The 25,026-nt window shown below is 45.0% G+C and overlaps 1 protein-coding gene across 2 annotated transcripts in view; it reads right to left on the bottom strand.

Moving 5' to 3' along the window:
* GUCY1A1 (guanylate cyclase 1 soluble subunit alpha 1) overlaps window positions 1-25,026 on the bottom strand; it is a 63,310-nt gene that overhangs the window by 26,907 nt on the left and 11,377 nt on the right. The window contains exons 1-2 of one of the 2 annotated variants that reach the window (XM_082652729.1): window positions 11,807-11,864; window positions 5,549-5,938 (exon numbers count right to left, since the gene is read on the bottom strand). In XM_082652729.1, the coding sequence (XP_082508855.1) occupies window positions 5,549-5,806 (258 nt within the window). In that variant the 5' untranslated portion in view covers window positions 5,807-5,938; window positions 11,807-11,864. Of the gene's footprint in view, window positions 1-5,548; window positions 5,939-11,806; window positions 11,865-25,026 lie in introns of those variants that run through there. The other variant, XM_082652728.1, reaches the window with a different exon arrangement.

Below are 25,026 nucleotides of genomic sequence, written 5' to 3'. Positions count from 1 at the left end.
TGCGCGCGGGCTTTCTCTAGTTGCGGCGAGCGGGGTCTACTCTTCGTTGCGGTGCGCGGGCTTTTCATTGCGGTGGCTTCTCTTGTTGCGGAGCGCGGGCTCTAGGCGCGCAGGCTCAGTAGTTGTGACACGCGAGCTCAGTAGTTGTGGCTTGCAGGCTCTAGAGCGCAGGCTCAGTAGTTGTGGCGCACGGGCTTAGTTGCTCCGCGGCATGTGGGATCTTCCCGGACCAGGGCTCGAACCCATGTCCCCTGCATTAGCAGATGGATTCTTAACCACTGCGCAATCAGGGAAGCCCCAAAACTTGGTTTTTAAAGAGCATATAGAGCTTAGAAAAGAAATGTGAAATTTCTTGAAAGAAAATGCAAGGGCTGCAAAGAAACGAGAACTTAGATTTACCACGTAGAACCATTTATCTGACGGTTCCGGTAAGGAGAGCGAGGACACATCTGCCTCAGGAGGAAAGAAGGGCTGGAACAGTGGGCAGATTCCGACCAAGGGCCGGATGCCTGGCAGGTGGGGAACGGCTTTGGGAAGAGAAATGGGGGCCTGTTCCTCAGAGCCCTTGAATCGGGGAAGGAGGAAGGGAACATTAAACCCGAGACCGTAAACAAGGCCGCTCAGCCGGGGGTGCTCAAGGATCTTCAGTTTCTCAAGGGCCTTTTTTCTTCTCTCATATATTGCGTTTTATGTCCATAAGCTATATTTTTTTCAGTGAAACCCTTAAAGTCTGTGGATTTTTAATTTTAAGTAGCTCTTTCCAAATTAATTTCATAGAAGTTTGTAGCAATTGGCACTCTTATCAGTTATATATGCGACTGCCAGTTTAGCTCCGCCCCATCCATCTTTCCGTAAAACCTATTCATATGGGAAGAGGGGTCAGCCGCGTAATGAGGGTCACTGCCTCTGCACGAGCCTGTCTTTCAGGCATTTGCTGCCTGACATTTGTTTCTTATTTTCTGTCTTCTCCACTAGAATAGAGACTCCAAAATGGCAGGGAATACCTGTTTTGCTCACTACTGCGTGCCCAGCACCTAGATAGTACCTGACCACGGGAGATGCTCACTACAGTGATGGGATGAATGAATGAATGAATGAATGACCATCACCCCCGTGCCCCCATCAGCTATTCAGTCTTGAAGCCTTGGTCTATAACATTTCTATCAGTGAGGAGATATAAGCCAGCACAGAGGTGTTGCTCTTTCAGCTTGTTCAAAAATGGATTTAGATTGTTTCCAATTTAAAATAGTTTGATTACATTTGTTTATATATGAATTGCTGCTCTGACCAGGAACTTCGCATGAGCAATGAGAAAAGAGAGTCCATCCAATTCTGGCACCAAAGACTTTTTCCTTCCTCACCCCGAGCGCTAGTTGAGACACCACCCTTCTCTCTCCTCCTCTTGACCTTTCGGTTAAAACACCAAGTACATGGTTTTATCCTTGCCAGTCTGTATTCTTCCTGGTCTATCATTTCCTTCCCACGGCCACCAGGAACTTCTTTTTCTAGTCCTTTCCTCCTAGCATATATGCTGCCATTGTAAGCAAGGAGAAATGGTCCCTCTCTCATTGCTGGGGTTTGTGGAACAGGTGTCTTCCAGACTTTCCATGTTGAATCAGAACTTAGGCCCTGCTGTACAGCACAGGGAACTCTACTCAATACTCTGTAATGACCTATACGGGAAAAGAACCTGAAAAAGAGTGGATCTATGCACATGGATGACTGAATCACTATGCTGGACACCTGAAACTAACACAACATTGTAAATCAACTCTACTCCAATAAAATTAAAAAAAAAAAAAGAATTTGCTTTTCTAAAGAAGAAAGTCCCAAAGTCCTAGCCAAGCTGCAGTAGCATAAGCTGGTGAGACTGTGGTTTACCAGGCTTTCCTGTCTACTTCCATCACCCACCACTGCACCTCTGGAAAACTGTTATAAATTCAAAACAAGACAAAACAAAAGCAACACGTTTTTCAGACAAAACACGCATTGGTAAAGGCTGCTGGTGCATAGTTTCCTACCTTGGTGCGAGGGCTTCTACGATACAACCTGAGCCTAGACCCTGAGATGACGCAGTTCACAAGAAATCCACGAACAGGACTCAACGTTCCTGAGACCTCAGGCCTCGTGACACAGAATCAATCACTGCAAGACAGCCCCCGAGGATACTCATATATTAATACCTCAGGTACAACTGCTGTTTGATGCCATATTGTCGGGAACATGCTGAATGGAATTTCATCGGTCTGGTTTATGGATATGTTGCTATTTCAGTTGATTTTTAACTTTTCTACAGTTTTTTTTTTTTTTTTTTGGCCTGGAGGCTATATTAAGAAAGTTTATTTTTATGTTAGAGCAATGAAAAGTCATTGAAAGGTTTTAAGTATGGCAGGAGCTGGGATGGGGTGTTTTCTACAGTTTTTAATGATTTTCTAGACCAAGGATATTTCCCTCATAAGGATGTTGTAAAACTGCTTCTCTTCTTTTCTTCTTGCAACACAATATTTTGCAGCACATGTAGAGACTTCAGGAGTGCCCTCAGACCCTCTTAGTCTCACAAGGTCTTGGATTTGGGATGATATCCTTTATATAAGCATATCTGACTCAATTGATTCAATTCAGGAAGTGGGTTCTGATTTGCTACAACTGTGGCTAATACCATATCATAATTTCTTTAAAGACATTCTGCCTGAGGAGCTTACAGGATTACTGGGGAGAATATTCAAGAAAAATCAGCTAACAATGTAACAGAAAGAGCAACAGATTACGAATGAGGTGCAGAGAACATTCCAGTCTCCTCCTCAGTTATCTTTTACTTAAAGCAAGTGGCCTTTTATGTGTCAATTTCTTCAAACTAATGAAAAGTTTGCATTAGATGAGCAAAAGGACTTCTGTAACCTACGATTCCACAACTCTGGAAAGCCATCTCCCACCCTAAATCTGCTAAGGATATACTTGTCCCCCCATAAAACATAATTGGGGAGTTAAATCTGATTATCGAAAGCAAGAACTAGGGTACCATCAAATACTATTTGGAGTCTCTTCCTTTGGGTTACTGATAGAACTGAAACTGAACAGTAGGCTAAGCATTAAATCTGTCCCCTTGAAAAGAATCGGCTTAAAAAAAAAGTCCTACTTAATCAAAGACACGTAGATGTTCGGACAGGGGATGAAGTAATCTACACGGCCCTGGGACATTCCCTGTTTTAATGAAAGTGGCCTCAGTTGTGGGAAAAGAGTCCTGGTCCTTGATGCCAAGGGTCACCTCCTGCCTCTTGGAAGGCCTATGTCCTCGCCTTCCCTGCTACGTGACAGCGCAGTCAAACCTTGATGATTATTCCTGTGAGCTCATGAACAAACAACACAGATCCTTCTAAGTAAAGAAAAGGAAAACAGGAACATATATGTTTGGTGTTCAGAATGTTTTGAAAAGAGGTTCCAACATGTGTATGACTTCTATTGTAGGAACTCAAAACTTATCAAACAGAATAATGACGCCAACATGGTAATGACAAGACCCAGGGAAAGCATGGAAGGTCTCCAGCCGTCCATCCTCACCATCTGTTCATCCCTGTGCATCACGCTCTGTCCTTGGAAATGAGAGTACCAACCGCTTCCCAGACTGTGATGCCAGCCACCTGCCTGAGAAGGGCTACATCCCTCACCCCAGCCAAAGCTGGCTGGCTAGTGACTGGAGCAGAGAGAGAATAATTAAATATTTCCATCTCAAAGGCCACGAACCAAAGTACTACTGTGTTTTTTTATATTTGACATAAGTTCCCTCAACGTCCTGCTAATTCTAATTTATCCATCCTTCAAGCTTCCATTCAAGTCTCTTCTTTGTCACTCGAGTCCATATTGTTGACAGCAGTAATTGCTCTATCCTTCCAAAGCTGTGTGACTTTGGTCAAGTCACTTAGCCTCTCTAGTCCTTCTTGGGAGTGAAACAGGTTTCTCTCTGACGTCCCTTCCACTCCTAAAAGTCCCCAGTCTGTGGTTCTTCAGTGCTCCACACAGGCACAGAGGTGGTGTGGAGTCAACTGAAACTCATCCGTGGACGATGAGAGCTGGAGCCTGATCACATCAATCCCCAGCCTCCCAGTTGATGCGAATTTATATAAAACCGTGAACACTGACAGAGGGAGGAAGACGCACCATGAAGCCTTTCAGCAGCTCTTCTCTTTAACCCCAAGGGGCAATGAACCCTCCACATGCCCCATCCATTGCAAAGATATTTTACCTGGTCTATGCTCTGTCCCCAGGTTCTTCCCCCCCCCCCCCCCCCCCCCCCCGTTTCATTGGGAACTAATTGACATGCATCACTGTCTAAGCTTATAGGGCACAGCACGACGGCTTGATTTACATAGAGTGTGAATAATTACCACAATAGGTTCAGCTAACACCCACCTTCTCCTATAGATACAGTAAAAAGAACAGAAAGAAAAACAAAGTCTCCTTGTGATGAGAACTCACAGGATTTGCCTAATGACTTTCCTACACATCACACAGCAGGGCCAGGTAGTCATTTATCTTATAACTGCCAGTCTGTACTTTCTATGAGTTGTTGCTGTTGTTCTTAAGATTCCACATATAAGTGAGACCTTACAGCATCGGTCTTTCCAGAATTCCCTTAAGGGCTGCGCTCCACATCTCAAAACGGCATCAGGCTGTGCAGCCCAGCCCACAGAGCTACATCAAGATGTGTCTGGGGGCTTCCCTGGTGGCGCAGTGGTTGAGAGTCCACCTGCCGATGCAGGGGACACGGGTTCGTGCCCCGGTCCGGGAAGATCCCACATGCCGCGGAGCGGCTGGGCCCGTGAGCCACGGCCGCTGAGCCTGCGTGTCCGGAGCCTGTGCTCCGCAACGGGAGAGGCCACAACAGTGAGAGGCCTGCGTACCATAAAAAAAAAAAAAAAAAGATGTGTCTGAGCTGAGGGCAGGTGGGTGTCACGGGCAGGCCCGTGACCCTGACTCAAGGAAGCAGGCCAGGCCTGGCGTGAGTGGAGACTTCAGACTCTGAACCAGCAGGATGTGGCGGTCTTCCCAGCTCAGCAAGTTGCCAGGGAACAGACGATGCTCTTAGGAAAACCCAGCAGGGAATAAGCTATTCTTCAAGGAATTCGGTTCTAAAAATACAGCTAACGGATCCATAAAAACTAGCTTGGCATCCATGAGTAGAAAACGGGTCCTTGTGGGCGGTGAGAGCTGTGCATCGTTTCACCGAATGCCCGTGCAGACTCCAGGTGTGAGCATTTCCATTTTCAGGTACGGATGCTGAGGCCAAAGGGTGAAGCGGCGGCTCGAAGCCATAAAGCCTGTCAGAGTGCAGGATGCTTTGGAAAAGCACGCAAGATTTTAAACATTTTCAGATTAAACACAATTTAAGAAAATGACTGCTTTAAAAAAATGTTTTAAAATGTTTCCAGAAAACAGTCTACATCGACTGTAGCCTTGAAAGTGAGAGAGCAAGCGTTCACATTTTCCTTAGGAAAACGTCCTTTTGCCATTTTCAGAATATCAGTAAAATCTCGAAAGGCCAGGGACTCACCTCCGGGAAAATCAGTTTGCAGATACTCTCGGCCAGCGTGTGCAGGTAGACGCGGCTGCGGCTACTCTTCCTCTGAGGAAGCCCTCCGGGCGGCTTCTTCGCGGGGTCGCCGGGACAGAGGCCCTGCCCTCCGGCCGGAGCTGCGGGCCCGCCCCCTGCCGCCTCGCCCGCGGGCTCTTTGGGGACAGGGCCCGGGGCCAGCAGCGAGAAGGGGCAGTCCCCCGTGATCTGCAGGTCTTTCAGCTTCGCGCAAAACATGGTGATCACCTCCTGGCGGCTGTTCTTACGGGGACCGACCCACAGAAGCCACTACGGGACCAGGGACACTGGTGACGGGAGCGTCCAGGGGCAGCAGAAGGTCAGAACAGAAAGAGGGGCGACTCTGGATTCCTACGGAAACAGAGAAAGGCAGGTGTGAGAAAGCAAAGACCATACAGTGCTATGTCACTTTCAAGTAAGAAAAATTCTGGTGCAAATGTCAATGAATGGACGGAACATCTGGTAAAGATCTTGATTTAATACGGATGCATCCTAGTATACTAGTACTTCCTTTTAGTATTTTAATATTGTTCAAACGGAATGCAACTTTCTCCAAAATGTCTTTAGCACAAACTACTGATTCTCATTTTTATAGCCCATTTGGTCCTGTGTGATTCCACAAGAGTGAAACACTAGGGTTTTATGGCAGACGCTGAGTCTCCATCTATGTCATGTCACTGCTGGTACTGCTACGTTCTCACTGTGCTGTCTCTTCTGAAAAATCAGAATCGCATGTCTAATGTCTCCTAACCATACCTAAAGAAAAAAATGTATAGAATGAGGCCCAAGTACATGTGATTAGATCTGAAACACTGACTTTTACATGAAAAGAATTACATGAAAAATATTAATTGAAATGATTACTGGCAAAGAAGATACTTGTCTCTATAAATAGTAAAATAACTTAAAAATATCACCAAAATGAAAAACACGTAATAGTTTTTCAAAGAACTCCTGATTCCTAAGACCATGCCATTGGATTTGCCAGGGTCTCTGGATCCGAATCCAGACAACACCGGGGTAAACCAAGAAAGCCTCTCTTCCTAGGGGTCCCTGAGGTCACCCGCACGGCCCTTCTGGCCGACTTTCCCTCTTACTTTTGTTTTTTTGATGTTCTGACTGAGTCTCCACACAATTCGCAACCCACGTCTCATTAGTTACTTTTCAGTGGAACCGTGTGGTTGTAAATTCAGCTTATCCACAGTACAATGATCTTGGGCTTCCCTGGTGGCAGAGTGGTTAAGAATCCGCCTGCCGATGCAGGGGGCATGGGTTCGAGCCCTGGCCCGGGAAGATCCCACATGCCACAGAACAACTAAGCCCGTGAGCCACAACTACTGAGCCTGCACTCTACAGCCCGCAAGCCACAGCTACTGAGCCCGCGAGCCTCAACTAATGAGCTCGCGTGCCACAAGTACTGAGCCCGCACGCCTAGAGCCCATGCTCTGCAACAAGAGAAGCCATCGCAATGAGAAGCCCACACACCGCAATGAAGAGCAGCCCCCACTCACCGCAACTAGAGAAAGCCCACGCGCAGCAACGAAGACCCAATGCAGCCAAAAATAAAAATAAAGAAAATAAATTTATTAAAAACAAAAACAGGGCTTCCCTGGTGGTGCAGTGGTTGACAGTCCTCCTACCGCTGCAGGGGACACGGGTTCGTGCCCCGGTCCGGGAAGATCCCACATGCCGTGGAGCGGCTGGGCCCGTGAGCCATGGCCGCTGAGCCTGCGCGTCCGGAGCCTGTGCTCTGCAACGCGAGAGGCCACAGCAGTGAGAGGCCTGCGTACCGCAAAAACAAAACAAAACAAAACAAAACAAAACAAAACAAAACAAAACAATACAATGATCTTGATTAGCTTGGGTCCACCAACTATTTCCATACTTGGAAAATCAAAAAGCACAAAAAAAGTGAAAAAGAACCCATGGTTACTTAACCCCACTAAGTGCCTTGTACAGGGCTGGGAACTCTGTATTTACGTTTAAGCCACACAGCAACCATTGGGAATAGGTATTATTATCTCCAATGGGCCAGAGGCTCAAAGTTTAGGTCATTCCATTTGAGATGCTAGGAAGTGCCAGAACTAGGGTTCAAATGTGCGTCCATCTGCCTCCACGGCCAGTGCCTTTCGATGAACCCAAACTCACTTTACCAAGTGAGACTGGCTTCTAAATAGTCAGGATTAGTTTATCTTAAAGATACGGGTTTTGTTTACATTAGAAAGCAAACAAGAGCATAATTCTCCTGCTCACTGGCTCGTGGTACTTGAATCATCCGGGATAAAATCTTACGTCATGGGTATGTATAGCTGCTTCACTTTGTGTAGAGCAGAAACTAGCACACCATCGTGAAGCGATCATACGCCAATAAAGATGTTGAAAACAAAATCTTATGTTTCCATCTTTGGAACTGGAGTTCGATTATTTTCTTGTCTTTTCTATGCCCCTCCGTGCTCTCAGTATGTTCCTAATATGTATAAGCATCAGCTTGTAACTTGTCACAGATAAGTTACTAACAAGCTTATAACAATGGACAATTCACTTCCTAAACTGGGACAAATAAGGAAGCTAAATTCACATCCGACAGCCCCTGGGGTGTTGCTGGGTTATCGGGTTTGAGGAGGATGATGGATGCTGACTGGCCAGAAGAAGCTGCCAGGACTCTCTGTTTCTTTTTCTTTTTTAAACTTTTTATGTTATATTGGACTACAGTTGATTTACAATGTTGTGTTAGTTTCAGCAAAGTGACTCAGTTATACATATATATACCTAGTTTTTCAGATTATTTCCCCTTATAGGTTGTTACAAAATATTGAGTAGAGTTCTCTGTGCTCTACAGTGGATCCTTGTTGGTTATCTATATAGTAGTGTGTGTATGTTAATCCCAAACTCCTAACTTATCCCTGTCCCCCACCTTTCCCCTTTGGTAACCATAAGTTTGTTTTCTATGTCTGTGAGTCCGTTTCTGTTTTGTAAATAAGTTCATTTGTATCATTTTTTAAGATTCCACATATAAGTGACTCTCTGTTTCTTAAAGTCAAACCCCAAATCTGTGATCACACGTCATTCTTTTTTTGTTTTATTTTTTGCGGTACGCGGGCCTCTCACTGTTGCGGCCTCTCCCGCTGCGGAGCACAGGCTCCGGACGCGCAGGCTCAGCGGCCATGGCTCACGGGCCCAGCCGCTCCGCGGCATGTGGGATCTTCCCGGACCGGGGCACGAACCCGTGTCCCCTGCATCGGCAGGCGGACTCTCAACCACTGCGCCACCAGGGAAGCCCGATCACACGTCACTCTTATTCTGCGGGCAGAGAAGAGGGCACTGTCTCCGTCAGTGGGCTGCTGAGTGGCCCAAAGGAATCTGGTGATGCAGGAACGGCTACTTGGATTCTGAAAAACCTACAGATCTAGGGCTCTCAACCAGGCTTCGTTTAAGATTCAATTCTACAAGTGTCTGCTTCTCAGTCTTTAATGTATCTCAACGTAACTGTTACTGTTTACTAATTCCTGTCCTCACACACACTGTAGATCAGGGTCAAACCTTCCCGTAAAGGGCCACAGGTCACTTCAGCTTTGCAGTCAGTGGCTCCACTCCCCATTGCTGGCAGGAAAGCGGCCACAGCAGAGACACAGAGGGCCGGGCATGGACGTGTTCCCATAAAAACAGGCTGCACTGGGCCCACAGGCCACAGTGTGCTGACTGCTGTTTGCAAAAAGCTGAGCAAATTAACTGAAGCATTTAAATCCAAATATAATTTTGACTATAGGGTCAGAGTTACTTCCTCACCTCTTCTCCCCATCCCACTCCTAAAATAGAGAACCTCTACGGAGCCAGTTCTGTACAACTTGGAGATAATAAAGGAGAGTATAGTAGATAATATTAAGTAAATATTCATTCATAAAAATTATAATACCATTATTTCATATGAATTTTTAGGAAGAAGGACCGTATTAATTGAATGCCATGGTTTCAGTTATGTAAACATATAATACGATAACTAGAAAAGAGGGCACTCAAAAAAAAAAGAAGGCCACAAAAAACACAAGATTATATGTTGGAGCCGATGCAGGTCTGGAATTTCTTCCTCAAACAAGTTATCCTGGTACCTATTAGAATTTTAGTATTGGACCTAGGAGTTTGACATAATGTAGTTTATGAAAATTCTTCCATTATGCTTAATCTTCTCATTTAAATTGGATTTCAACCCCTGTCCCCAAACCCAATATTTTACCCTCATCTTCTCTTCAATCTCACTAGAGCAGGATACAACTGACCAGTCAACGTTCCTGGAAATTCTTTCTTCTCTGAGATGGCGCAATGCTCTAATTTCCAGCCAATGTGCCTACCGTGGTTTTTTTTTTTATTAAACTAAAAACAGCGACAGGAAACAAGTTGTGCATACTGCAAGATCACTTAAGTGTTTAGTGTCATTAAATCACATATGTATCAACAAACTAATTAGCATCCTTCTCTGCTCAGCTGATGAGATTACACTATGAACAGATGCACCCAGTGCTGATACCTTGGAAACCCGTGTTTGTCTTGGGTTTGCCGGGAAGACAGACTATGTTCTTCAACAGAACGAACGATGATTTTTACGTGTAACATTAGCAGCAACTTCAGAAACGGTTGGGTCAGTTCCTGAATCCAGTACAGAGCTGGGTGTAGAGATGGTAGTGACAGGGGAAGGAAAAAACAAGTGAATCAAAGTGATAAATTTGGTGACAAGGCCTTGGCAAGCAGTGGGAGAGAGATTCTCAGAAACTCGGAGGGGTATTTGCCATCCCCAGGGTTCATGATTAAACGGCCTCCAAGTCCATTGACTGCTCTCTCCCTTTACTGGTAAGTGATTAACTCCACTAGGGTGAGAATAAAGACCCAAGTACTGGCCTCAAATTAATAACCGGGAGGCAGAAAGTGGATCTATGTGTGTGTATAACTGATCCACTGTGCTGTGCACCTAAAACTAACACAGCATGGTAAAGCAACTAGACTCCAATAACAATTTAGAAAAGTGATGAGGATGCCTTGCTGTGCAGGTAACGGGATTCTCCATCATGAACCTCTAGCAGAGAATGAAGCCCCAAACCCTTGTTTCCACATGTAAAAAGAAAACCTGAAGAAAGCACCCTATGCATACTCCATCACACAGAAAGCCTGTTTTCCAACAGCAGGTCATATGCCAGACTTAGCGCCCAGCCATGCCGAAACCTGTGATTCAAGAAATGAAAGTGTTTTAAGATTAAATTCCAAAGTCCAGCTTTTGAAGAGTAGCTGAAAGAAGAGAGAACTTCAAAACAAACTGCCTCGGGAAGGATAAAGTGTACCAACCCCAGCCCAAGCTGTAGCAACCATTTTCATAAACAAACGTCAAGAAGACAGCTTCATGTTCAGAAAATCGAACGTTTTCATTCCTTAAAAGCTGAAAAATTATTAAATAAAAATCCAAAAATCAGGCCTTTAAAATACGTTTCTTTTCACCTGGCAGTAAGCAATGTGTATAGAACTTTCCCCTGCGATAGATCAGGACAGCAGGACAAAGTAGTAGAAAAGCTGGTGAGAACTTCCAAGTCTGTGCAGTGCTGGGCAGAGGGAGGGCCAGCGAAGGCCCCACTCCCAGCTCCCCAGTCCCCTCTGCTTCCCCTTCTGGTCACGGTCCCTGGGCTGCGCTCACCCCCTCAGACGAGATTTATTCCTGTGCCTACGAGGCCCTGGCTTTGCTTCTACCGTGTCACTCAAACCTCCGTTTGCTAAATCCAACCGTGCGCTCCTGAAACTTAAAGCTCTGCACACACCTGACTCCCCGTGCTGCTGGCACTTTGCTTTTCATAACCTCCACTCCCACGGATTCTTCGATGCACTGGATTGCTTCCTGCTTCATTACTTCATTCCTCCACTTGTTCACTTTCATTCTGTTCAACAAGCGTTTATGGACGGCCTAACTGTGTGGGACCTTCTTCCAGACGCAAGGGCAGAGCCACACACAAAGGACATCACAGCCACATGGAGCTTACAATCCAGTAGAAAAACTATTTCTTTTTTTTTTTTTGTAACTCCTAATTTATCCCTCCCCCACCCCTTTTCTCCTTTGGTAACCCAAGTCTGTTCTCTATGTCTGTGAGTCTGTATCTGCTTTGTAAATAAGTTCATTTGTACCGTATTTTCGATTCCACATATTAGCAATATCACGTGGCATTTGTCTTTGTCTGTCTGACTTACTTCACTCAGTATGATAATCTCTAGGTCCATCCATGTTGCTGCAAACGGCATCATTCCGTTCCTTTTTATGGCTGAGTGATATCCCATTACATATTCGTACCACATCTTCTTTATCCATTCCTCTGTCGATGGATAATTAGGTTGCTTCCATGACCCGGTTACCGTAAATAGTGCTGCTGCAAACACTGGGGTGCGTGTGTCTTTTTGATTTATGGTTTTCTCCGGATAGATGCCCAGCAGTGGGATTGCTGGGTCATAACAGCAACTCTATTTTTAGTTTTAAAGGCACCTCCATACCGTTCTCCACAGTAGCTGCACCGACTTACACTCCCACCAGCAATGTAGGAGGGCTTCCTTTAGGAAAACTCCTCCTGACACGACAGTTCCCAGTGTGATGTGTGCTATTAAAGGACAGCCACACTGCGATCTAGGAGGGACACGAGGGATCCAAACCCAGTCCCAGCAGGAAGAGACGGCGAGCTGAACGGGGGCCACGAGCCAGGTGAAGAGAGCCCCAGAGAGAACAGCGCGCTTGGAGGCCAGGACGGACCCAGTCACGTTCCAGGAACTGAACCAATCCCGGCCCGGCTGGAGCAAGCGGTCGGGGAGCTCCCGGGGAGGCCAGGACCGTCCAGACGCGAGCGTGTAATCCACGCTGCGTAAGCCACCGCTCTCTTCTGAGGGCAATCAGCCGAGTGACTAGAGGTGAGATCGGGATCGTATTTTTAAAAGATTATCTGAAATGCAGGATGAGGGCTGCATCAGAGTTGGGTGGGATTACGGAGACACCCTGAGGATAAAAAGTGGATCAACCCCTGCAGTGTTTCAGAGACAGATCCCACAGGCTGTGTCTCCCGAGGGGACGTGGTAATGAAGGGAAGGGAGCCCAGAGTCCCCGGACTCACCTTCTCAATACCCCAGCCCCGCGGAGGGGAGACCAGGGTCCAGGGACGGCCACCAAAACGGTCTGCAGTTCACTTCGCAGGATTTGGTCGTTAGGCCATCACTAAGCCCAGATGTACAGTTTTCAATATTGCGTAACCCCTCGTGGGGGCTGGATGCTTCAACTCTCCTACTGAAACCCCCTTTAGGGAAGCAATTCTTCCTTCTTCAAAAGCCCAGACGTGGGCAAGCTGACTGCCGTTCAGATTCCAGGCCAGGGACTCACCCTCCCGGGGCAAGGCGCCTCTAGCTCTCTGCAAGAGTAGAGGTTGCTTTTCTTAAATATTTTTGTTCCTAAGAGCCAGTACTGGTCACCCTCCCCCAAACTAAGGGGTCAACTCTAAAGTCCACGGCGCCCTCAGCTCTGGGGACCCAAAATTCCAGCATCCCCCACTGGAAACAACTGCCTCACTAAAGCTACACTACGGGACATAACCTATGTTTAACACACTACATTAATCCTTTCTTGAAAAAAGGTGGCTGTGATCCATACCTTTCTTATTGCATTCAGCAGGCAATTCAGTGACAAGTTTGAAGTAAGAGCGAAGTTTAGTGCACTCTAGAGTAGGGAGGTTTTTAACTCTAAGAATGATCATTTTTTGATTCTCAATTGTTACAGCAAAATGTCTACAGGATGCTTTATAACTAATTAAAGAGTAAAACCTTTGGGACTATAAATCCTGAATATCTGTGCTTTTAACGATCACCACTGAAATCTGAATGCGTACAGTTACTATCTCTTCAAATTAAATATCATTCCCACTTATGGCAGGTCACGAGGAAATCAGATAAACATTTCGATATTTTGTTCCTCTAACACATGAAATAATCTCCAGCTATTCCTCTAATCCCTATCATAGTTATACTGCTCAAACAGTTCCTTACAAAGACATAGTCATCTAAAAATACATTTACAGGGGCTTCCCTGGTGGCGCAGTGGTTAAGAATCCGCCTGCCAACGCAGGGTACACGGGTTCAAGCCCTGGTCCGGGAAGATCCCACATGCCGTGGAGCAAGTAAGCCCGTGCGCCACGACTACTGAGCCTGCACTCTAGAGCAACAAGAGAAGCCACCGCAATGAGAAGCCCACGCACGGCAACGAAGAGTAGTCCCCTCTCTCCGCAACTAGAGAAAGCCCGTGCACAGCAACTAAGACCCAATGCAGCCAAAAATAAATAAATAAATAAAATTAAATTAAAAAAAAAAACATTTACAGAAAATATAGTGATTATTATGAAAAGGGTTAAGGGAGACGAGTAAGGCCTTTTTACTCTATGAAAAGCCATCTTGTTTTCATCTATTTGCAGATAAACACTGTGTATTTCTGTATTGTGGTTTGGCTCATACTAATAAATAGGGGAATAATGTCAGCGTAAAGTAGCGGTCACATTTGAAGACGCCCACCCACCCCTGCAGGTCCCCTCATCTCAGTCTGAACACACGCCCTGTCTTGGAAAAACCTGTTACACAGTTTCCTTTATTGGTTCCTTGTCTCAGCAGGCTCTGTGCTTTCCTATAATATAGTCTCTTCCAATCAAGCTACCTTTTTTCCCTTAGATCAGTCCTATAATTACTGTAGCGCGGTATTCATCAGAATTCAGCTTGTCTTTTAAACTAATCTTGTATATTTGTTAGGACTGTTATAGCTTTTGTTAGTGTCCATAAGTGCTGACTGGTTTCACCCCAACATATTTTCTTCCCATAAATCCTTTCATTTTTAGTGTGTAGTTTTGCAACATACAGCTCTTTAGGAAGTTATGTTGTATAAGAAGTGCCTATATTCTCAGCAATGTTGTTTGTTTTTTTGTTTTTTTTGGTACGCGGGCCTCTCACTGTTGTGGCCTCTCCCGTTGCGGAGCACAGGCTCCGGACGCGCAGGCTCAGCGGCCATGGCTCACGGGCCCAGCTGCTCCGCGGCATGTGGGATCCTCCCGGACCGGGGCACGAACCCGTGTCCCCTGCATCGGCAGGCGGACTCCCAACCACTGCGCCGCCAGGGAAGCCCCTCTCAGCAATGTTTGATTTAAATTTACAAGTAAGGCAGGAATTCCCTGGTGGTCCAGTGGGTAGAACTTGGCACTTTTACTGCCCAGGGCCCAGGTTCAATCCCTGGTTGGGAAACTAAGATCCCCCAAGCTGTGCAGCCAAAAAAATAAAATAAAATAACAGGTAAGTTGAAAAGCCTACTTAACTACACGGGAGAAAACCCAATAAAGTACATTCTCTAAGGCTCTACAGATCTCGTTATGACTTAGGTTGTAAACCCTGATGAAACTTTCCAAACGGACCCCACGTGAGGAGCTGAGTGAGGCTCCGGGACCAGAGGCTCCACCTTTGCCTCTTCCTCTACCCTTTACCAGCTCTGTGACGTGAGTCAAGTTCTTAGGCTAACTTCACCTCCACTTTCTCCATGTGGAAATAGGGATCCTAAAAACAACGATTTCATCCACGTGCTGTGAAGGTAAACATATAAAGTACTTAGGAAAGCACCTAGCACAGTACGTGCTGAATAAATGTCAACCAGCACATTTCCTTCTCAGCAGCAGTGTGATACTGAACCGTTTTCTTAACTTCTGAGCTTCTGTTACCTCACCGGTAAAGTAGTATGAAACGGGGATATACGAGGGATCAGAGAAAATATATGTAAAGGCCTTCCACAGAACAATCACACGCACAGAAGGTCACTAAATAAATGACTGACAAATGTATTCTATCTTCTCAGAAAGACAGGTAATGTTTTCAAGCTACGACATTTTTTCTCTTCACTTTTCAAAGCCAAGGGAACTCTGATTTATATCAGGTGCTTGGTGTCCCACAAATATAAAAAACATTCTCCACTTGAAGAACACGACTGCACACCAAGAAAGTTGTTATCTATGTCAATAGTTAGGGCTCCTTTCATTGAATTACCAAATAGTAGAGTTTACAGCACAGCCCAGGGCACTAAGATGCCATTCTGGTTTCATCTTATGTAATTCTATCAGCTAATAAGTTGCATGCCAAAGTTCTTTAATAAAATATTAGAATAAACATCGAAGAACTATGCTAGATTTTAAATCTCTTTTTCCACTCATTAAACCAAACTCATTATATCAATCGAGCAAATATTATGTCATTGGAGTGCATACTATTTTCAATAAATACACATTATTCCCAATGTGGAAATTTTTTAAACAAAATAAACTCATAACAACCAAGGTAAAATGGAAATTCCATGGTATCTGATTTTCTTTTCCTAGAAGTACATTCTGGGATTGACTGTCATATCTGCGGAGCATCTGATTTAACATTTTGAACAACGAGGAGGCATTAAGGTGGCTTCTCCTTGATGGGAAGGAAGGGTGACCCTACGAGCACAGAATTCCCTCTATGGTGGAAGAAAGTCAAATCATCTGGGCTCTAACCTGTCATATTTGGAAGGAAGATGATGGAAGAAGACACAACAATGACTCTGGATTCTTCTAATCCAGCCCTTGGAACTTTTCCCAAGATCCTTGAGAAGAAAGACCACAAACTAACAGAGTCCTAAAAACGTAAGATCTGCGAGCATTGCTGGAGACAGAACCTTCCCAGCCTCACCACGAACAAATCAATTAAGATGCGTACGCCTGGCCACACAGGCACCAACAAAGAGAAAACCAAGGAGACCCGAAGAAAGGCATGGCAATGGAGGCGCGGGTGGTGAGCCAAGGGGAGGGTCAGACGAAGCTAAGCCAGCCCTGAGCAGGCCACTGGGCACTCATGGGGTCGGCCTGTGGGTCAGGTCCAGCCTACTGCCCGGTTTCGTCCAGCCTTTGCGCTAAGAATGGTCTTCACATTATGTAATGGAGGCAAGCCAAAAGAACGTCTCGTGATGACCGAGCACGAAATGAAATTCAAATTGCGGTGTCCACAAATACAGCTTCACTGGAACACAGCCCTGTTCTGCCATAATAAGAAACATAGTTGGTCTCTGCCCACTCTCGCCCTTTTCTGTTTCCTGGCTCGCAGCTCCGCAAACCCTTGGAATCTCCAGAGGGATGGTGTTTTTTACGCAAACCTGGTAGCTGGTGGCTGGAGGCCCCTGGGCAGCCTAGGACGGGGCCTCCTTGCCAGGGAAGCCAACCTGAGATTAGAAGGTTGGAACTTTGCATCCCTCCCAGATCTCTCGGGGGCGGGCAGGGGGGTTGGAGGTTGAGTTAATCACTAATGGGCAATGAGTTAATCAATCATGCCTACATAACGAAGCCTCCGCAGAAAACCCCAAGCGCAGGGGCGAGCTCCGGGCTGGGAAACACGTGGAGGTGTAGAAGGATGATGCGCCCAGAGCTCACGGAAGCTCCGGGTCATTCCCCACGCCTGCCCTGTGCGCCTCTTCCATCTGGCCGCTCTTGAATTGCATCCGTTTATAATCAACGGGTAATATAGTAAGGAAGCTGCTTCCTGAATTCTGTGAGCTCCTCTAGCATAATGTGGACCTCAAGGGGTGGGCCGTGGGAAGCTTCCATTTAGAGTTGGCTGTGGCATGAATTTGAGATTAGGCTCTGAAGTTGGGGCGGCCTTGTGGGGCTGAGCCCTTAATTAATCTATGGGATACGGTCTCAGAACTGAATGAAACTGTAGGACACCCAGATGGCGTCGGGAATTTCCTGGGGAGGAAACACACACAGTTGCTGTCGGAAGTGAAGTACTGATGAAAGAAGGAAGACGGGGCTTTTCAATGTTTACAAGTTCATCCATTTACCTGTGGCCTAAGGCTGCTGCTTTGGAACAACAGTGGCGGAGCTGAGTAATTGCGACAGAGACCCAAGGCCAGCAAAGCCTAAAATATTTACCGTCTGGTCCTTTATAGATTCCGTTTGCTGACCTTATAAGACATCATATACATTATCTCATCGAATCTTCACAACCATCTGACGGGGAGCGAGTGTGTATATGTTACACAGGAAGAACCTCAAATGTAGATTAAGGAACTCGTGCTTGGTCATTGCTAGTGAGTGGCAGAAACAGGCGGTGAACCCAGGCCCATCTGGTTATAAAGCCAATGCTCTGGGGTGACGTTGAAAAATGGGGAACTTTTATATACCATAGTGATTATTACTCAAATTGTTCTGGCAGTACATACAGTCAGGGAAAACAAAGGGTTAAATTTATCTGCTAAAATGGAAGGTCAGACTTTTGGGCCTGGGACCGAGGGAATGAAGACATCCCAGAAACGCAGGTGGGAGGGGCCCTCTTGGGACCCCCGTGAACTCTAAGGAGACCCCGTTGTGCAAAATTTCACTTTGAGCCTCTTTGGTTTTAGGAATCAAAGTAGAATCAGAAGACAACTAGAGGGGCTTCCCTGGTGGCGCAGTGGTTAAGAATCCACCTGCCAATTCAGGGGACACGGGTTAGAGCCCTGGTCTGGGAAGATCCCACGTGCCGCGGAGCAACTAAGCCTGTGCGCCACAACTTCTGAGCCTGTGCTCTAGAGCCCGTGAGCCACATACTACTGAGCCTGCATGCCACAACTACTGAAGCCCACGAGCCACAACTACTGAGCCCACGAGCCACAACTACTGAAGCCCGTGCGCCTACAGCCCATGCTCCGCAACGAGAAGCCACCACAATGAGAAGCCCGCGCACTGCAATGAAGACCCAACGCAGCCAAAAATAAATTTATAAAAAAAAAAGACAACTAGAAAGACTGTGGTTGTCTCTGACACACTTAAAGCATCTTTATTGTAAAGGAGAGGAATAAATTATGGGAAAGTATATTTTTCTGAGAAATTTTCTTTTAAAATCCTAGGGAAAAGGCTAATAACGGTGAAAAAAAACCAGAGCTGGATTAGAGTAATGTTGACACAGAAGAAAGTTAGATTTTTTGAGTTAGATCTTCCCTCTTCTGTGATTCACCCAAAGCTCCCGTCCTGGAGACCTCGGGCGGGGGGAGAGGGGTTTCTCTGGCAGCTCCGGGGGAGTGGGGTACACAGGCCACTGACTGGTTAGACGCTGCCGGGCAGTCACGGGCCTTCTAGAGTTTTCCGTTCAGCTCTTTCTGATTCTTGAGACAGAAAATGGTCTTCTGTCACTGACACTGAGACACGGTCCTTGAAGCTTATGCTGGAACCAGGCCAGCCGAAGAAATGCAGCAAATTCCAACAGAAATTCACTTCTTTCTGAGTTTCTACATTAGGATCAGTTCAGAAGAAATCATTACCAGAAATGACACCTGGCTTCTGAACACGGATTTGCAGGTGTGTGTCTGGACACCCCAAGGGGCATGTTGAGAGAGCAGGTTCTTTCCCATTAAACCCAAAACCACGACTACATTGTTTTAAGGCCTTCTCATCTCTGACCAACTGAAAACAGGGAGGGTCCGAAGAAACTTTCCTGTTCATAGCGAACACAAACAATGTGTCTCCTGCATTTCAGTATCTTTTACACAAAAGTCAACATAAGGACACAGGCACTTACATGATACAAGTTCAGAACTTGAGACCTTAGAGGCTGTTAACTGCAGTCCTTCCCACTCGCAGATGGCGGAACAGAAATCCAGATTCTCGTGACTTGGCCCAAACCCCAAAGCTCCTGAGGGACAGAGGTCGCTCAGCAGCTGAGGCCACGTGATCACTCCACACACTCTGGTCACCTCCTCAGCTGAAAGGCAGAGACGCCCCCGCCATCGTGGAGGCCCCGCAATGGCTGCGATGCTTCGAGAACACGTCCACGCTCCGTCCTCTGAGTTCGAGTCCCACCCCTGTTGATCTGAGAGTTACCACACGTGCTCCACGTTAGTCCAGTCGGAGGGTCACCCGTGCTCTTCACCTCGCACCAGCATCAACACTCGCTGCTAAACTGGCTTGGCTGTCTACAGTTTCTGAAACATTTCCCCAGGCTCTTTTCCACGATTTTCTCATCACCTCTTGCACTTTCTCAAGAAGCTATCTTTAGTCCTTTTTTAATTCTCTAAACATATTTTCTAAATAGCCTGACTTACTCATTACCCTGTCTTTGCCACTTAATTGGAAGTTAGGTATGTTTCCAGCCTTAATCTAACTAGCCAACGTAGATCACAATTTATCTGACTTTAGGCTCCTAGTAAGTTAATTTTATGCTGAAATTAAAAGACAGGACTACCGGCTTGGAGTCATCTGGTATAAACGTGATGGGATACAGATATATTAAGTCCTTATTATATGGTTCACTCAGTCTTTTCCCTTTATTTTCCCTGGATCCTTCTGTACGTGCAGCACAAATACACATATGTAAGCAACACACAACTGGAGAAGAAATCATTTTCAGAAAGTTTTCCTACGTATTTTCCTTTTCTATCTTATTATTTTGTATGAGCTGTCCTATTCGTTTTTACTATTTTTGTCCAATTATTTTCCTTTTCTTTTTTATCACTTTCATTATTTTATTATTTAATGTTTACCTTTTTTGGAAAGGAAGAATCTCACTACTCATAGAAATGCATGAAATTCACTGAGCTCATTTGAAAATGACAAGAGATTGGACATGAAGCCATGAGCGAAAGGGCACGCCATGGAGGAAGTACAGCGAGGTGAACGGGGCGGGGGGAATGCAGGAAGTTGTGGGAAAGGCAGGAAAGGGTGGTGCTAGAGATACTACAAAATTAAAGTTGGCATCAGTGGCAAATGACTAGGTCTGAGAAGCAGGATGACTCAGGTTCTGTCTGGAAGGATGTTGGGCCATTGATAGAGGCCCCAGAAGCCGGTTTGACAAAGTGATGGTCAGCTGTGCTTTGTACACGTGGACCTTGAATTCTTAGCGGGACATCTGGGTAGAGATGCACCTGAAAACTGAAGTCTTTAAGGAGTGTAAAGCAGATTAGAGATATGAATCTGTGTCCTCTAGATAGAGGAAGCCGTTTAAATCGGGACTTTAACTCAAAGCGTTCAATGTCAAAGGGCCGCAAAAGAGAGATAAAACGGCCACGTGGATGACTGGGGAATATTTGTACTTAAGAATTGAAGAAGGATGTTAGGACTCAGATGGAGAAGCAGAGATCAGAAAAGTATGCTGAGAATGAAAAAGAAGAGGACACACGTTCAAACAGAGGGGTTTGTTGGGAGACCGAAGAGGGTCGAGGGGTGTGGTGGTCAGCCAGGCCTGCTGTAACTCAGCACCACAAACTGGGTAACTGGGTGCCCGCGACAACCTTAACACGTCTTCTCAGGTTCTTCAGGCTGGAAGTCAATGGCAGGGTGTTAGCATGGACGAGTTTTGGTGAAAGCTGGCTTTGTGGCTTGCAGATGTCTACCTTGTCACATGGAGGGGGGCAAGAGAGAAGAAAGAGAGAGACAGAGACAGAGACAGAGAGAGAGACAGAGGGAGAGGGAGGGAGAGAGAGAGCGACAGAGGGAGAGGGAGAGGGAGAGAGACGCGATAGTTCTCAGGTATCTCTTCTTAAAAGGGCACTTAACCCCATCATGAAGTCCTGTAACAGGGAAGAACAAGTCTGACTCCGCGTTGGAGCTGCTTCTTTTTCTTTAACCTTTGTGTTCTGTTGCTTTTTGCTACAAGGTAATCGCTATAATCAAGTTGCCTATAAGCTTAAATTATCCATAATGGCCCATCTCTGGGAACCCGGCCTCCCAGGTCATGAGCATTAAGCTAAAATAACTTTGTTCAGCTCACAGGCCCACCTGTGAACGTCTGCAGCAAGGAAGAAATTCGTACATCCCCTCCGGAGTCTGAAGCGGAAATATCTGCAACAACCTATTACCTTTTTCATTGTACTTTACCTCCTCACCTCCCTCTCCTTGTTCTATAAAAGAAACTAGCATCCAAACCTGGTTAAGATGCTTCTTCAGGACCCTAGTCCACCATCCTCTCAGTCTGCAGGCTTTCCGAATAAAGTCCCTATCGCCTGCGTCCACACCGCGTCTTTCGATGTATTGTCCCGTTGTGTGGCGAACGGAGCGAGCTTGGACTCGGCAACACTCCCACCCCCACCTAAACCTAATACTAGCCAATAAACATCTCTTTATGTTCAATAATATGAGACAAAAGTCATGAGACAAAAACCCATTAGAATGTCTAAAATTTAGAAGTCTGACAATGCCAAGACTTGATGCTGATGCGGAATAACGGGAATTTTTCGTAAACTGCTGGCGGGAAAGTAAAAAGGAGCAAACCACTTTGGAAAGCAGTTTGGTGGTTTCTTAAAAGGTTGAACACACCCTATCATACCACCCAGCTATTCCATTTCTAGGTATTTACTCATGAGAAAGGTAAATACATATACAAACAAAGACTTGAACACAGATATTCATGAAGCAGGTTTACTTGTAACAATCAAAAACTGGAAACAACTGAAATGTCTTCGATCACGTGAATGAATAAGATGTTGTATAGCCATATGTGCAAACGACTGTTATCCAGCAGAAACATGCAACAAAGAAGATAAATCTCAAAATCATTATCTGAGTGATGGGACTGCACACACGAGAGTCCACACCGTAACAGTACTTTGTATAAAATCAAGACACTGCAAGCAAACCCGGACTTACAGACAGCAGATCAACGATCGCCTGGAGATAGAGGAGGGGTGCTGATTGGAAAAGGACACAAGAAATTGTTTAGGGGTGACGGAAACGACTTCTATCTTGATTGTGGTGACGGGTTAACGGGTGTATACACCTGTCAAATCTTATCCAACTGTATATTTTTTGTATTTGAGGTTTATTTTAAGTGTCATACCTTAGCCAGGTCATTAAAAAAAAAAAAAAAAACCAACTCAGTGGAGGACTAAAAGAACCTAAATGAACTAAATTCCAAAATAAATAAATAAGAAGCCATGGAAGAGATGAGACCTGGGCTATTTTCATCCCAGATCAAGTGGTGGAAGCTGGCAGAATCTCCCACAGGCCGGGGTCAAGAGTAGCTGGTTAAATGTCTATCAGACTTTTAGCTGCTGGAGGAGAGATTAGATCACCAAGGACCCCGAAGCTAAGATGGGCTGGTCTTCCACACTCGCAGCCTAATATGTGTATGTGGTACATGACACACACACCTGATAGATGACATGAGAAGAGGAAGAAAATGTGACCCACGGTCAAGAGAAAACAGTCAACAGAAAGAGACCAAGAAGTGGCCAAGATGTTGTCACCAGACAGGAACTTTACAACACCCGTGATAAACATACTAAAGAATCCAGTGGCCTAGTTGAATAGCAGGCATAAATAGGGAGCTTCCATTAAGAAACCGAACATAGAGGAAAAGAAGCAATCGGAAATGCTAAAAATGAAACATCACAGCAAGGGAAATAAAGAATTCCATTTACCATCAGAGGAAAGGATCAGTGAACGTGAAGTCAGGTTAACAGAAATAACCCCAACAAAAACACAAAGAGAATAAAGAGTGATAAAATGGAAAAGCATCTGAAATCTGCAGAACAATATCTAAAGGTCTAACATACATGTATTGAGAGTCCAGGGAAAAAAAGAGAGGAGATGGAAGCAGAAAAATATTTGAACAAATAATGTTTGGGAATATTCCATATTTGATGATAGCATCAAACACAGATCCAAGAAGTTCATTAAACCCCACACATGATAAATACAAAGAAAACTACACCTAGGCATAATGTTATCAAACCTCTGAAATTCAAGGATAAAAAGAAAACTTTCAAAAAGCATCCAGAGGTGAAAAAAAGAAATATAATAAAGAGGGAGTAAATGATTTTTACTTACTTTTCTCCAGAATAGAGAAGAGCAGGTAATGCAAAAAAACGTACGGGCTGAAAGAAGAAAACTACTCTCTGTACCTTAAATTATAAATCCAACAAAATATTCTTCAAGTTAACATGAAAAAAAAGAAGTTTCCTAAACACTACAGTCATAACTTTGGTGGAGAATTTAGGTACTTTAATTTAACTGAATTTCTATCATTTGTATTAAATGTATTAATTTTTTTCTGGTTTTATGTGTTTTATTTGGAAGTTCATAGATCAGCAAAACCTAACTCTAAAGCTCATAATGCTATAGAGTCTAATCTATTTTAAAAACAAATGCTACTGATTATATGTAAAATCATATACAAACCAACAGAAAAACTGATATGTCAGCCATTAAGGTGGTAAAGCATAGTTTTTTTAAAATTAAATTTAAAATTAAATTTAAATTAAATTAATTAATTTATTTTTATTTATTTATTTTTGCTGCATTGGGTCTTTATTTCTGCATGCCGGCTTTCTCTAGTTGCGGCAAGCGAGGGCTACTCTTCATTGTGGTGCGTGGGCTTCTCATTGTGGTGGCTTCTTTTGTTGTGGAGCACGGGCTCTAGGCTCATGGGCTTCAGTAGTTGTGGCACGTGGGCTCAGTAGTTGTGGCCTGTGGGCTCTAGAGCGCAGGCTCAGTAGTTGTGGCTTGCGGGCTCTAGAGTTCAGGCTCAGCATCTGTGGCGCATGGGCTTAGTTGCTCCGCGGCATGTGGGAACTTCCTGGACCAGGGCTTGAACCCGTGTCCCCTGCATTGGCAGGCGGATTCTTAACCACTGAGCCACCAGGGAAGTCCTAAAGCATAGTTTTTAGAGGATGGACCCTGCCTGGCTAAAAAGACTGGTTCCACCACTAATTCAATGTATGACATTTAAGCAAATTATTTTTCTACTCTTGACTTTGTTTCCTGACCTTAAATTAAATGATAAGGGTAGAACATTCTCAAGGGTTTCAAGAAAGGTAATTGCGTTTTAACAATGCTTGGAATATAGTATGTACTTAATGAATGTTGACTATTATGACCTGAAATTAGGTTTACATTAGCCCCTTGATGCTACTTTGTTCAAGGCTTGGTTAACAAAGCAGTAGTTGTCAAAGGGCTCCAAGTTCTGCGCACCCTGGGGTGCCCCGAGAGCCCCTCCTGGAAGATGCAAGGTCAGAACTGCTTTCATAACAGCACTGGGATACCATGTGTCCTTTCCATCCTCATTCTCTCTCAAGTACACAGCAGCTTTCTGGAAGTTAACACGACATCTACAAGGTCATCATTATGCAGCTAATGAAATGCATGCCCCTACTTCTACGTAGTAGGTTTAGGGTACGAATGTGTATATTCAGGTATTAACCCCGTTTGTTCTCCGAACTTCTACTGTGGTCTTTCTCCCTTTCATTCGTTATACTTGCTCTGGTCTCTGTAACCTCATTATTGCCCCCAAAATCATTATTTTGAAATTCCCAAGTTCTTCTTGTATCTACATGTAAACACAAGAAGTAACTACCCCTTGGGATTTTGTTTTGCAGTGATATTATATTATATTAGCTTTTCTAAAGTTAAAAATTTTATTTTAAC

Source organism: Grampus griseus, assembly GCF_964374135.1.
Source record: "Grampus griseus genome assembly, chromosome: 4".
NCBI lineage: Eukaryota > Metazoa > Chordata > Mammalia > Artiodactyla > Delphinidae > Grampus > Grampus griseus.
This window is presented reverse-complemented; position numbering and strand designations above follow the sequence as displayed.